We start from the raw sequence: 15326 nt of genomic DNA, 5'->3' as shown, positions 1-15326 counted from the left end.
ATTGATTTGTAATTTTGTTTTGGTTAGTCCGTCCAGCCGTAGAGGCGGTTATTGATTGAGAGTAAGTTTTGTAAGGGCGGACTAACCTCTCTTTTGTTTTTTTTTTATATTTTAATTGTTTGTGCCACTTCCCTTTATCTCTCAGATCACAGGCCATACATAGCACTGATTCCCAGCTGCGCTGAGACCCGAATTGTTTGCAGTGTGTGCCACGATTGCAGTGTCACTAAGCGGGGTGTGACGGGTTGTAGTGTTATTTCGCACAGTTTGTGTGGTAAGTCTCATGTGCAGCTGGGATATCAGCAGGATGTGTTGTAAGTCCTGTCTGGAAACGACTGGGAATTTGTATGTTTAACTCATGTAATAAATAAATGATCAATTATTTCTTTGCCCCGTTTACTCATCCCTTGTCCTCGGTTACATTTTGGCGTTGTTACGAACAGGTTTCAAGGGAGTGGCCATTTTGTTTTGTTATTTTGTAAGGACAGCAGGGACAGGTTTGTAAGATTGGAGAGAAGGAGCAGCCAGGTCTCGATCGCCATCATGGAGGGAAGCGAGCAACAAACAATGGCCCAACGTATACAGGAGTTGGAGAATGAACTTAGAGACTTGAAAACAGCATCTATGGGTACAGAGAGGCCCTCTACATCAACAGGAGCTACAGGAAGTGAATCAGAGACTGTGAGACCCAATCCTGTGGTATACGTACAACAGGATAGAAAGTTGCCAACATTTTCAGGGAAGTTGGACAATATGGGCTCACTGACTCTAGATGAGTGGATTGAGCAAATGAGAGACTTTGTGCGCACGAGAGGCAGAACAGAAAAAGAGCAAGCATATCTTCCCTTTGGTTTCACCTGCACAAGTGCCGAGGTAGGTCTCCCCTGCAGAATTAGTTTTCCCTTTGTCGGGAGCAGCGCTGGGCTCTCCAAATCACGGACAAACAGTATCCCACATTCTTGATTTTTAGTTCACAAACACTTGTTGTAATGACTAACTACTCCTGACATTTTGGAGATGTTAGCTCTGTATACAGTAAAGTTACAGCGGGATACAAATAATATCAGACTGATCCTGCCACGATTTGTTCCCCCGGTTCAAATCACAGACAAACAGTATCCTACAGTTGTTTATGTTTTTGAACCCATTTTGCACAGAGACACATTTTTTTAAAAATGTATTGATGGCAATGTTGAATATTATTACTCAGGAAAAAAAAACAACTACAGTAAAAATAATTACACCCTGATGCGTCAGCCTTTCTAAATAGAGGGACAGTAACTGCTTGTGTATATATAAGCGTGTAAAACCTGAGGATAGTCAGATTAACAGTATTTTGTCTCTGTCTGCCATTCTGCAATGCAGCTCATGTAAACAATGTGGCGCACAGCCTGACGTGAAAAAAGGCACATACCTTTGACGTTGTGTCAAACTCTGTATTCCTCATCCACAACTAAACGCAAAAAAGGGTTTTAAAAAATATCTGTTTTCGGTGATTCGAAACGCCGTTTACGACGAAACAGCTGCGTTTTCAAAAATACCCGTGTAGGTGTGGACGTAGCGTAAAAGAGTTAGTAGTTTATTTTATTACTACCCGTAATTTATTGCAGATTACTTCACTGTTAGACATTTTATTGTATTTTTACAGCAACTTACTGGCAACACTATTGCCAGTAAGTTACTGTAATTACTAATCTACAGTATCTTTACTGTTGTGATGTTTTACAGTTCAACCACTTTACTGTAAACATATATTACAGTATAACAGCTTTACTGTAAACGTGGTTTACAGTTAGAAAGACTTACCGTGATTAAGTTTTATAGTATCACTGTACTGCAAATGTGGTTTATGGTATAACACTGTAATTGTGTACAGTATAATTTGTTTAGACTGTAATTGTGTTTTACAGCATATAAAATAATATTAACATTCATATTCAATATAAGAACATTTACAAAAAACAATATAATTCAATAAAGTAGTCTCAGAATAGTGAATTAAACCAACATTTATTGTTGATATTTTTTTAACAAGAAAAACATTTTTCAACTGAATAAAAACAATGTCAATAACCAAAATAAATAGAAGCGTACATGAAAACTACACAGTCCTTCACCTTTCCGTGTCTGATTTTTTTTAAGGAAAACAGTTTTTCATTCCACTAAAAACAGGACAAACCCACCAGCATGAACATTAAATAAACTATTACAATTGTAAAACAAAAATCATTTACAAAATGTAATAATTATCAGTGGGTCCCAGGAAATAGAATGTGACATGGGATTTAGATTTCCGTTACCAGGATGGTCGGGTTCAGTGTAGTCTTTATCACCACCTGTCAAAGACACATCATCAATATTCATGTTTGCTCAGGTTATTCACTTGTTCACATCTGTCTGAGATCATTCATACTGTTGTATGGATGTGTGTACAGTATGTATATAATTATCAGCTATGTAAAAGATATTATCATCTCTGTATTCTTACCTAGTTGGAAGTCCGCCATTCAAACTCAGAGAGCCGCTGGAGGAAGGTGGTGATCCGAGGGCTGATGCTTGTAACCTTCCTCTTTACGACACGACCTGTCTTGCAGCTTGTACCAAGTTTTGCAGGGCATTTTGTTCCCATGTCTGGATTGATCCTCACAAAGAACCTTTTAACGGAAAAAAGGCTGCTTTAATTTCAAAATTAAAACATACATTACAGCAATCACCTATATGTTTCTGCAACTGTAGTCAAGCTATCACATATATTTCATTCTTAAATGGTGTAAGCTTTAATGGTGTAAAGTATTTACCTCTGTATCATCTCCTGTGTGATGGACGCTGACTCCTGATACTCAAGGTTGAAAACGTAGTATGACGCAAAGAAGACAGCAAGGGTGCTGGCAAAGTCATGCATCTGCTCAGGCTCATAAAATACCTTGCCCTCCAAACTGATCATCCAGCGGCTTGCAGACATGAAATTATTCCCTAAAAACAGACAAGAGTCCAATAAGACAATGTGCTCACCCTTACAAATAAGGTTTCCACAAGAATGCTGGATAGCAGGCCTCACACTGTACAAAAATAGAATCCACACAGTTTGCTGCTATTTCTCTTATTATTTATTATGTAATGAAAATTATGATCAATTACAGGAAAAAACTGCCTAATGTTTTGGCATTTTGGCCTGTGCTGAAATGTTAGGCTGTTTTTTCCTGTTGGTCATTGTGTATAATAAATAAGAGAAACAGCAGCAAACTGTGTGTATTCTATTTTTATACAATATAAAACAGACAAACCCCTGTTAAGTAAGTTGTTGTGGGTACAAATACCACAATAATTACATAGATTTTTTACAAAAATATTACAAGAGGATTGAAACTATTTACTTACCAAGCGCTATTACCCTTGGTGTGATGGGTAAGGTCATCTCTCTCTCAACAGACATCTTGGTGGAAAAAGCCTTTAAAACACAAACACTGAGGCTACATCACACTGTCAGCGCAGCCAGCAAGGGCAGGAGGACAGCAATGCACCACACTGGGCGGGAAAAGACAGAGAGACAATTGTTAATTTAATGTTGCATTTATTTAACCCTTGAAAAATATATTTACATAAGTAAATAAAAGAAAAAAAACACACAACCCATCTTTTCAAGAATAATTCAACTAATTGCTCTTTTGACCAACCTAACACAGACGTTACACGGTTTTCCTATGAAAAAGACCCTGGAAGACGTTGTATTAAAGGAAAAAAAACATGCTCCCCTTCCCACTTAAAAAAATAATAAATATTAAACTTAGGTTGGAGTTCCTCACGCCACCAACCTAATGTTATATTAACTTTTTAATGTTGTGTACTGCAGCTCACACAAAATTAAATAAAGCAGGCTAACCTACATGAGCAAGCTCAAAACTGGATAAGATTGTTTTAGCAGTCTCTAAATTTCCAAAAAAAGTTGTCTTTCTTTATTCTCATTAAATGTGTATTTTTACCTGCTGCTTTAGCTGAAGCTAAATGTCCCACTGTTAGCATGGCCAGCTTCTCAATAGTCATAGAACAGAAGCGCAGGAGGACAATGCACCATACTCGGCGGGAAAAAGACAAAGACTGTCGTTGCGCCTGTGTTCTTCGCCCCTCCCCGTGGAAAATATATATCTAAATATATATTTAAATAAGAAAAGAAAAAAACACACACAACCTATTTTTTCCAGAATAATTCAGCTAATGTGCTATTTCGACCAAGCTAACACCGATTTTAAGCCCCCTCCCCCCACACACAAAAAATATATATGCTCTTAAGAATTAATAAACGAGTATGTTAGGTAGGAGAGTCCTTTGCATTACCTTATGACGTCCCGTTTGCAGTTTCCACACAGAGGTCCAACAATAACGAGGTGCAAAATCTTTTGTCCTCTCGAGCATATCGTAATGAAGAGTTAACAAAGTTGGACTGTCTTTCCTCTCCTGTCAATCACTGGATCACAGGTCATGTCAGTCAGGATATGGAGTGGTGGTTGGTAGAGGTAGGTGGGTGGGCGGGGCCAGCATGCATTCAGTGTGTGTTTCACTAAGTTGGGTTGACTAGTTCCCAGAAGAGTTCTGTACATGTTGCACGTTCAGTAAATGAGCAATTCAGTTACTGCTCGACTGAGAAGCCTCCGCCAAATTATTACAATATTCTCCACTGACTGAAGTTCGCCTTTGGCAACGCAGTGGCAAGCACACATTTGCAGCAGCTGTGCATGTGCATACAACTGCATGCAGCAGATTAGATGATCAGAATTCTTGAACCTTACACACAGGCAAGTCCCCTAAAAAGTCAAAACCATAATACTTTCACTGGTATCATACTGACAAATGGCATAGGTTGGAGGAAAATCTGGAAATGGTTGGCAGTGAAAGAGTTAAAATGTAATGCACTATTGCAACCAACCACTGAAAGAGTAAAAATACACAAACAGTATGATGAACCATTCAAATCACATAATACAGTAGCACTACTGCTAATGTGTTAACGGTAGGTATAACTACTACCGCAATTTTAAAAAATACAGTAAGTAAATGTAAATAACCTTAATATACCCATAATGCAAAGCAAATTACAGTAATTAACTGTAGAAATGTTTTCAGGTAAGTTACTGGGCATTTTGTGGTATTTTACTGTGAAAAATACAGCAAAGGTTAACAGTGTTGTATTTGCTTAATTGTTTACTAAATGTTTGAGGTGTGAAATAAAGCGCAATGGAGCAAAATATGGGTGTGTGTGGTTGGAGGATGTGTTAGTGCGTGTGCGTGCGTGCGTGCACGCGCGCGCGGGGGGGGGGGGGGGCGAACATTTTTCATGTCAAACATAGGGGGGCCCAGCAAAAAAGAAAAAGTGAGTTACATCATGAGCTTCACATTAAACATTAGGCTACTCAGCAGCATTTACAGTCATTTAAAAAAATTGCTTTATTCCTTGGAAGCCAGAAACACCAGAATTATGACTCACAAATACACCAGCGGTTTATTAAGAAACTCAAACCAGTTCCTTTTCTGGTCTTCTACTGTTATTTCCCCTACATGGACCCATGCTTTTTCATGTTGTGCCTGAGGAACAAGGCGGGGCTTTATCCATGGGAACTTTATTTGAAAATGCATTCCCAAAGGTTTTGTTTCACTTACAGTAAAAGCCACAGTGAACACTGGAAATTGAGGTGATCACTTGTGAACTGCGTTAAGCCACCGACATGGCGCTGACTAAATTAATGAGTGCGATCCTCACCAGAGCGCTGTTTATTTTAGTTGCTGTCATCGGAGTGTTGAGGGTAGCATCGGTTAAGAAGGATAACAATTACTTGTTTCTGGCTTTTCTTTTGTTGCCGCTTGTTGTTGAAATGATAGTAACACTGAAGATGCGAAAAGGACAGGATTATAAATGGTAAGATAAAGGAGCATGCATGCAAGTGATGGTAAAAACAAAAGTGGTGTAATATTGTAATTATATTATCCTTAAGTATTCATTAGGCTACTTAATGCCTGAAGCTACTCATATTACTTTCAAACTCATCTCCGCTCTATCGTTTGCACTTTCCCCCTCTAATAGACAGTATAACAGTATAATGCATGATTAAATTATGCATTTTCATCTTTTCCTAGTCTTTATCTCGACCCCGGTGTACCTTACATGCATATTTAAGTAGTTTGTACCTTTGCTGCTACTATACTGATAAGCTGGGAAGCTAATAGTTAAACTGTCCCGAATGGTGGTACGATACCCCTTGACTTTTATTACTTCAAGTTAATCTCTTCAGTCTTCCTGCATGCTTGAAGTAAACATGCTTATCACTTTTCTTTTTTTTTAAACATTTTTGAATGCCTTTGGTTGTCTTGTAGGTTTTCCCCTCCTATCTTTCTCTTCCTCATTACTATTATTCCCTCGATCTGGATTCTGGAGATACAACACCAGCAAGACAAAGCCAGCGATCTAGAGGTACCCCATGTACATTTATTGACCGATTCTATCAAATGTCACATCTGCTATTAATGTTAAGGTTTATAAGATTTAATTACAATAAAACAATAAATACCCCGTGAAATTCACTCACAAAAGCTTCTTTAAATTGTTTTCAGTGCAATAAACTAGATTCTATAGAAACTTTGCAAAGACTGTGGAATCGAAGCACCGAGCAGGGAAACACTACAAACCAGAATTTACTTAAGGTAAGAGTGACTGAATTGTTAAGTTATGGTTCTGTGACAGAAATAAAGAGAGAAAAAAGAAAGAAACTGTGAATGAATGAAATGAGAAAGATCACTGTGCCATGGGAAGTGCTGTAAATACAAGAATGAGCTCAAATGGGACAAGCAATGAGCAAATACAGACTTGCCAGGAATTTATTTCGTTATCCATGTCTAATCAGAGAGAACCAGTTTTTCCACTTTTTCTACCAATGTTTTGAGTGAAACTCTCTGTATTCAGCCAGGAAGGGACATATAATAATAATAATAATGGTAATGGATTGCATTTATATAGCGCTTTTCGGGCCCTCAAAGCGCTGTACAATTCCACTATTCATTCACTCTCACATTCACACACTGGTGGAGGCGAGCTACAGTTGTAACCACAGCTGCCCTGGGGCAGACTGACATAACCTTCTACAGAAATAACATCCGGTGGCGTTGTTCCTCTTCTGGTCTTTCGCTAAGAAGGCTGAACTACCACTGTAAAGGTTGTTATTTCTTTATGCTAAGACACTTAACAGCTTATTGACTGTTTCATAATGACTTCTCTTTAAGAAAGCCAGAAAGAGCAGCAGAAAAGGTTGAAGCAACTCAAGTAAAATAAAATGATTAATGATGATTTCATCATTTAGTTCTTGGAAACTGTTTAAGCAGCAGTGTGGACTGAACGCATAGTGAAACTATTTATGCTCTGATTTTTTCATTTTTCATTCATGCATTAAGATTGACTGGAAATTAATAAAATAATCCAACTGATCCACTCCACCTGTAGGAACAATGCATTTTTGTCACACTTAAAAAAAACAAAAACGAATTTATTTCAGCTACCTATCCAAAATGCGGCATCCAAATTCCAGTGCCTTTTCACTTAGTACTCTTAATAAGAAAAGTAGAAAACAGTAAAGCATAAAGTGGACAGTCTCTCTTACTTTCATCATTTCAAATATCATCAGATTGATGACAAAGATCAGAATCAGAATCAGAATCGTGTTTATTGGCCAAGTATATGTGCAGACACATACAGGGAATTTGGTTCCAATAGATGGTGGCTCTCAAGCACAGCAATGTAAAACACACACACACACACACACACACACACACACACACACACACACACACACACACACACACACACACACACACACACACGTGTCTATATATACATATTACACATACATACACAAAGCTGTGTAAACCAACTATAAATAATGAATCTAAACTTATATACATAAAATACAGAAATGAATGAGGTGGAATGAATACTACAAAATGTACATAAGGTGCAGTTGCAGTCTGGCAGTGTGACAGGTCAACTGTTAAGAAGGGAGATGGCGAGGGGAAAGAAACTGTTCCTGTGTCGGGTGGTCCTGGTCTGCAGGCTTCTATACCATCTGCCAGAGGACAGCAGAAAAGTCTGTGTGCAGGGTGTGAGGGGTCTGTGATGATTTTCTCTGCCCGTTTCCTGGTTCTTGAGAGGTACAGATCCTGGATTGAGGGCAGGGGCGTGCTGATGACCCTTTCTGCTGCCCGTACAGTCCGCTGCAGTCTGCTCCTGTCCTGTTTAGTGGCTGCTCCATACCAGACTGTGATGGAGGAGCACAGGACAGACTCAATGACCGCAGTGTAGAACTGGATCAGCAGCTCCTGTGGAAGACTGTACTTCCCCAGTTGTCTCAGGAAGTACATCCTCTGCTGGGTCTTTTTGAGGATGGAGTTGATGTTGGTCTCCCACTTCAGGTCCTGGGAGATGGTTGTACCCAGGAACTTGAAGGTCTTCACAGTTGACACAGGGCTGTCTGATATGGTGAGGGGGGGCAGAGTTGAGGGATGTCTCCTGAAGTCCACTGTCATCTCTACAGTCTTAAGAGTGTTCAGCTCCAGATTGTGCTGACTGCACCAGAGTACCAGCCGCTCAACTTCCTGCCGGTATGCAGACTCATCACCATCTTGAATGAGGCCAATGACAGTGGTGTCATCTGCAAACTTTAGGAGTTTGACAGCCGAGTTCAAGATGCAGCATTAAGAGCTAGATAATTCACAAAGTGCCCACTAATTGGAGAAATAGGAATAATTTTTAGAAAATAAGAGCCTGGGTCTCAATATTGACGAAGAGTTTTAAAAATGTTTAGCGCAGGTTCCAAGAAAATAGACATTTTTACTTATTTAATAAGTTTCTCCACTATTCTGTTATTTATTTTGAAAATAATAATTTAAAAAATTGTACAAAGGAACTCAGGTTCTCTTATTTACAGCAGGGTCTTATGACATATTACCTGTACTGTGTCTCAGGTTACTTATACTCAAATGCTTCTGTAGAACTGCTTTTAATTGTATGTGTGGGAAACTATCATAAACTATCATGTGGCTCACTGTTGTTTACTGAAAGGACAGAGATGAGATTAAATCCCAAATGGCTTTTTGAGTGAAGTGATTCAACCTTCTCAGAAAACCAAGTTTTCAGCATTAAACATCTTGCCATCTTTTTTCCTTTTCTTAAATACTGAGCAGAGGTTGTCCACTGTCTGCGCGAATGACTGGATCCTGGCTCTTCACCAGATCGTGCTCATCCTCCTCATTGTGGGGAAGTGGCTTCTGCCTTTGGGAGGCGGGGTCACAAAAGATGAGTTGTCTCAGCTTCTTCTAACTTTTGTTGGCACTGCAGCGGACATCCTGGAATTTACTAGTGAGACGCTGTCAGATGTAAAGTAAGGGGCTAATCGTGTTGCTTGTACGTTAAGAATGTGCTTCTCCTATCGAGACATAAGTCTGCATTTAATGTATGCAAATGCATATATAGTTCCTGATATTGGTGTCACTTTTCTTACAGAGAAAAAAATCCTGCCATGGTTTACGTCATCTTAGCTGTATGGACCTGGAGCATGTTGCAGTTTCCACTACATCTAGCAGGTCAGGTACCTTAAAATACTTGGTGTTTATTAAGGAGCTACAGCAGTGTAAGGAAGTTCCTTTCCTGTTCCCCGGTCATGAAAAAGACAAACAGTCTTAACAGTGTGTTTAGAAATTGGCTAAAAATCCAAGCCAGTCCAGTAAGTAAACAGTTAAGTACATAAGTGCAGCAAGTAAGTTGAAAGTACAGCCCCCGGTGCTTTTAAATGACTAACTCAAACATTTTTACTTCCCGAGACTTAAATTAAAGGAATTAGGTAGCAGGTTATAAGTTTTCAGCTGCTTTGGTGTGGTTCCTCCTAGTGCACAACACAGCTCATGCCCCATGTGGCGAGAGTATGTAGGCAGCTGCTGTAGGATCAAGGATTGATATCACTGACTTGTCCCCACTCTCACATAAACTAAATCCAATACAACATCTCTGGGACTTTATTTTTTTGCCCATCTGATGCTACCAAGTTGCACCTCCGACTGTCTAGGAGCGCAGTAACGCCGTGGTCTCTTTAGGAGCATGTCCCAATGTTGTCAGGCATCCACAGAAGCACGTGGGGGGCCATACAAACTACTCCCTCACATTTTTAGTTGCTGCAATATAATTTCAGCAAAATAGACAAGCCTCCTCACAACATTTTTTCACTTTGATTTCTGGGGTGTCTTTGAATTCAGCCCTCTGTAGGTTTCCATTTCCATCAAACAATGTGGCATCTTTTCATTCCCATCACATTACTCAGTATATATCAGTGTAGATATCAGCATGATTTTTTTCTCATTTTGATCTGATGTGTTTTCAAAGTGTTACAGGAAATATTCAACCTTAGTTTTTGTGGTCTCGAGTCTTTATTTACTATTTGTTAATAGGTAAATGGTTATTCTAATGATAAGTATCTAACTTTAAGGATATCTTATGCTCTGGTTTGTTATTAATAATTATTATTAGCTCCCCAGGTTTCTGCTCACTGGGAACCTTCTTCCTGGTCATAGCTAAAATACTTTTGACCTGGGTGGCTAAAAAACTTGTTAAGACTATTTCTGAATTAATGTCACCTTTATCTAAGGTTTCCTCCTGTATCATCCTCACTAAAACTTCTAACCTTTGGTTAATCCATCCACTTGTGTCCTGCATTCAGGTTCTAAATTAAAAGGAGACCTGTTATATTCAGACCATATTTGTATTCTTGGACTCTACTAGAATAGCTTGGTAAATTTCACACTTAAACAAAAAGCGAGATAAGCTGTTTTAAAAACAAACAAATAAATGTGACATCTGTCAAACTACATGCAGCTACCTGAAGGAAAGCTTCATTTTTACTGTCAATCATTTGTTTTTCCTCTTCTTATTCAACATAGTGGTGAACACCAAATCTGATGAAGAGAATGGCGGAGAAGATCAAGTTGTCCGGGAAACCTTCTTTATTAAACACAGCACTGATATTTGGAGTATCATAGAGACCCTCTTTATCCAGGATGGGCCTTTTCTGTTGGTCAGGCTGACTGTCATTATTCACTTCAGAGTCCTCCACCAGATGCTTGGTTTCTTTGCCATCAAGAACGGCCTAGTGATCACACTGAGCTTGTACAGGTTGGCCATTATATTGCTGGACTACAGACATTCCATGGGCAACAATGCAGAGGCAGTACCGATGCATGAGTCAGATGACAGACGTTGCAGCCACAGCAGCACTGAGGCAATAGCGATCCATGAGTTAGATGAGCTATGCGACAGACCTTCCAGCCACAACAGTGCAGAAGCAGTGTCGACCCATGAGTTGGATGACAGACGTTCCAGCCACAACAGTGAAGAGGCAATGCTGACCGATGAGTTAGCTCTGGTAGATAAAGAGGAATCTTAGAGTGAGATGTATTACGCTAAACATTTAAAACCTTTTAAATTCAAATGGCAAAAACTATCACTGAAGCAGGAAAAGAAGGAAACACAACACAATGGTTTGACACAGCTACAAAGTCAGAGTGACTAAAGTCAGACTGTCAGATAAGAAGTTAGTCGACTTCTAACAGTGTGATAACTGATGTCTGGCCGACAGGAATTGAGGGCAACAAACGAAGGTGAAAGCGAGATGATGAGATATTTTTGCATGTTGTGTGAGATCGAGAGGAAGATAATAACAGACAGAAATTTTCCTGTTTTAACCCAAACAGGAAATTGAAAGTCATGCAAAAGCCCCTCTAGTGGTAGTCGGTAGGTGCTTTGTTCATTTAAGATGATTGCTCTTTACAAAATAAGGAATATGCTGTTTACAAATCAAAAAGTATTGTTACCTCAGTAGTTACATTAAATCAATGTGATATCTGTGGCTAAAACAGGTGGATCATTGTCCATTTGTACATTTTTTTTAAACTAAAGATAAAATTGCACTCAGGTGATGAGCTGTGTATGAGTTGCTTTTAAAGCCTTTAAAACCGTTTTTACGGCTTTAAAATCACACAAAGTTTTTATACCTGATTTATGTGAGGATCTTCATTTAGCTGGTAAAGGAACAAAAATATATGTCATGTTTGTTGTAAATGACTATAACTCATGATATCCTGTCAAAGCTGCTCTGACCTGAATACATTTCAGTAAATGTGGCTCATTTTACTTTTTTGCTATTTCATTTATCACAAAACCAGAAACAGTGGGTTCAAAATGATTATTTTTTAGTTTTTCTGGGTGATTTGTCGCATTGCCAATATATACAAACACAAATTCAAACTTTATGAGCACAAATGCGCTACATCTACTTCTGTTGAAAATATTCATCTGAAAACTGTGTTTATTTTGTCTACATTTCTTCATTTTGTACAGTAAATCTAACCTGCAAACTGTCTACCGTCTCCCCTCTGTGGACATCAGTGTATTACCACTTTGATGATGCCATCTGTGACAGTTTTTTGTTTGAGATGTTGCATCAGAATCAGTCTTATCTGAGTTTAGAACATTTCAGCTCCCTATGAAATCACTGTGGCTGCTGTCAAACTGTCACAAGAGTTGATTTTTGTATTCACCATCTATATGCCAGCCAGTTTTCAGAGATGTCAGGAAATTTAAAATTGACATTTGCACCTGCGTCATGGCCCCACAGTGTGGTTTCCTGTTTTATTGTGAAGGTCTGTGTCTTATGTTAGTGTGTCCAGCTTCTGACAAAACAAGAGTAAAACAGTTTCTCGACTAACTCCAGCTCCAGCAAATAGTCTTTTCCTTTTCCTCTCTATGATGATTAAACTGGATAAAACTGAACAATGTTTGGAACCATAAATCTGTCATGACAATAAATACTCAGGTGTTCAAAAGGCTCAAGGAATGTGTGAAATCCTTCAAAACAGTTTATCACACCAGATTGAGTCATTTTCACCCTTCCTTAATATTTGGAAATGCTCTAAGGCAAATGAGGAAGAACGGCTGTCCAAAATCCGGTCAAATTGTAAACAAGCATTGTTTCATTATATAAATCATCTCAGATATTTATTTTACAGGGACTTTTTTTTTACAGGAGGAAGGGGAGAAGAGGTGTGCTGCAATATGAAGATGCATAAAAGTGCAGCAACATATATGCCAGTTCTTCTTTAGTTACACTGCAAGGAAGTACATTTAATTGTTAGTGTGATAAAAATCTGTGACCAAATGAAATCACATATAGTGTATTACCAAAAAAATAAAAATGTAGGACAACAATGATACACACTTCTAGTGTTCACCGTCATTCTTTTAAACAGTGTTATATTAACCTTTATTTTGGTGGCAATTATTTAGACCTGTTCATTGACAAAGACTTCATATTGGCACATGCTGCATGTATGATCTGTTGCGGAAAACATATATTAGAGCTGAGAACTTCAAACAAGGTTATGAGAAATGTGCCAAAGCCAATGAGACTAAAACAACTTTGTGAACTTCAAACACTCCCCAGTTCTCTGAAACTCTGATGGAGAGATGGAGCCTAACAGTCCCGGTCAAATATTGACATGATTGATTGACAGGATTTTCACAGAAATCTAACCATTGAGTGTTTCCTGACTCACTACTGTAAGAAGAAATGAATTATTTGTATATAGAAACAAACTCCAAAAAGTTGATGTTGTTTATCTGGACATCTGTGTTTTCAGTGGGAGTGACGAAATGTTTATTTAAATTATTATTTAATAATAACGAAATATAATATAATCATTAAATAATAATTCTGAATAATTCCACTTGAAGTTAAAACACAAACAAAGTGGAAAAACCATCAAGTTTTCTTGGCAGTTAAGGTGAGCTTGGCTTCCCTCTTGTGGCATTTTAGATGTATTACATCATCTTGCTCCTCTTCTGCTTCACAGCATTTTTCTCTTTACTGCCTCTTTAATTGTAACAGAAAAAGTTAACTAAACGAAATCATTTCTGGAGATCAGGACTCCCGTTAAACTGAACTAGTAAAGATTTGCAAGCTTCTTATTTTGTAAAATTAAGTTAAACCTGGTTGGCTGCTGCATTTTACGCCCACTTTCACTCCACTAATCCATTTCATTCACTGCCACTCTCTTTGTTGAAAGGTGAAAAAGACATTTATCAGGCAAATGTCATTCTCTTTGGCTGCTTGTCTCTGCCTACACTGCTTAACACTCGCTGAATGTCGGGCACGTTTCATTACCCTTGATCCAATCCAAAATCTCAAAAGGTAGGCGATTTGTGCAAATTATTTTCAAAAGGCTAGCATATATATATATATATATATATATATATATATATATATATATATATATATATATATATATATATATATATATATATATATATATATATATATACATTTGAAATTCACGGGAAGCTGCTTGAAATAACTGAATTTTTAAATTATGTGACTTGTGAAGTTAAACTTAATGCATTCATAGATTTTGTTAGATTATAATATTATTTTATGCCATGTTATACCCCTAATTAAAGGTTGTGAATTATTATGTAGTTTTAGTTTGCAGTATTCTCCTGAAGTAGAAGAAGCTGATAACTATTGCATTTGTTAAACTGATTTGCATTACATTAGACTGATGATTTATTGTGGATGAATGATATTGTTTTATGATGTTATAAGAAATACTGTTTGCAGAAAATCATCGCCTTATTTGTCTGATTAGAAGAGAACGGAACATACTGGAGTTTTCTGCCCCATCTCAGCAGGAGCAGATAAACAGGGAGCCAAGGTCGTAGCTTAGACGCTGTGTGAGAGAAAGCATGTGAATGTTTAGGCTTTTATGATAAGGTGGGGGCACCAGAGGCTATAAGAGTTTTATCAATGCTCCACCATTTTGAGATCTGAGGCTGTCTGCATACAGTGTCCATCTCCCACGCGTGTGACTATTAAAATCATCGTTTGACTCAACCCGGCCGGACCAGTGTTGTTATTGTGGTTTTTCCTCTTGTATCCATCCCCAATATTTGAATCCGTAACAATTTCTATTTATGCATTTGCAAAATAATTTTACCTGTGTTCAGGTTGCTGTGTATTTGTGTGTGGGTTGGCAAATGCATTTGTGAGAAGTCAAAACACGCAAATCATTGTGCAGATTTGTAAATCTTAGTTTATGTTCATGGATCATACCATATGCTTTTGTAAACATTTCTAGACTAATTTTACACCACTGAAATATGAAAAAGCACTCGCTTAGGAGGAATGACAACTGGTAGTGCAACAGCGCTTATAGAGCTATCAGTTGACACCTCACAGAACACATAACAG

The 15326-nt window shown here is 38.2% G+C and overlaps 2 protein-coding genes across 3 annotated transcripts; one reads left to right on the top strand and one right to left on the bottom strand.

Annotated features, from left to right (window-relative positions):
- Positions 1-312: 312 nt before the first annotated feature.
- On the bottom strand, positions 313-5121 carry LOC308388349 (uncharacterized protein). Of its 2 annotated transcripts, none has more exons than XM_080869016.1 (5): positions 4333-5121; positions 3379-3525; positions 2799-2973; positions 2489-2654; positions 313-2336 (listed from the first exon to the last, which is right to left on the bottom strand). In XM_080869016.1, exons 2-4 carry the CDS (start codon positions 3431-3433, stop codon positions 2489-2491), a joined length of 396 nt encoding a protein of 131 aa, XP_080725142.1. In that variant the 5' UTR covers positions 3434-3525; positions 4333-5121; the 3' UTR covers positions 313-2336. The 2 variants fall into 2 exon arrangements, with proteins under 2 accessions (XP_080725142.1, XP_080725143.1); XM_080869017.1 differs by lacking the exon at positions 4333-5121 and adding an exon at positions 3981-4088.
- A 227-nt stretch (positions 5122-5348) lies between these two features.
- Positions 5349-13074, top strand: LOC308388347 (transmembrane protein 26-like). Its single transcript, XM_080869014.1, has 6 exons — positions 5349-5908; positions 6364-6460; positions 6601-6690; positions 9220-9416; positions 9539-9618; positions 10966-13074. Exons 1-6 carry the CDS (start codon positions 5718-5720, stop codon positions 11466-11468), a joined length of 1158 nt encoding a protein of 385 aa, XP_080725140.1. The 5' UTR covers positions 5349-5717; the 3' UTR covers positions 11469-13074.
- Positions 13075-15326: the final 2252 nt, after the last annotated feature.

This window comes from Rhamphochromis sp. 'chilingali', assembly GCF_963969265.1.
Source record: "Rhamphochromis sp. 'chilingali' genome assembly, chromosome: 20".
In the NCBI taxonomy this organism is placed as follows: Eukaryota; Metazoa; Chordata; class Actinopteri; order Cichliformes; family Cichlidae; genus Rhamphochromis; species Rhamphochromis sp. 'chilingali'.
Note: the sequence above shows the minus strand (reverse complement) of the source record. Positions and strands in the feature narration are given on the sequence as shown.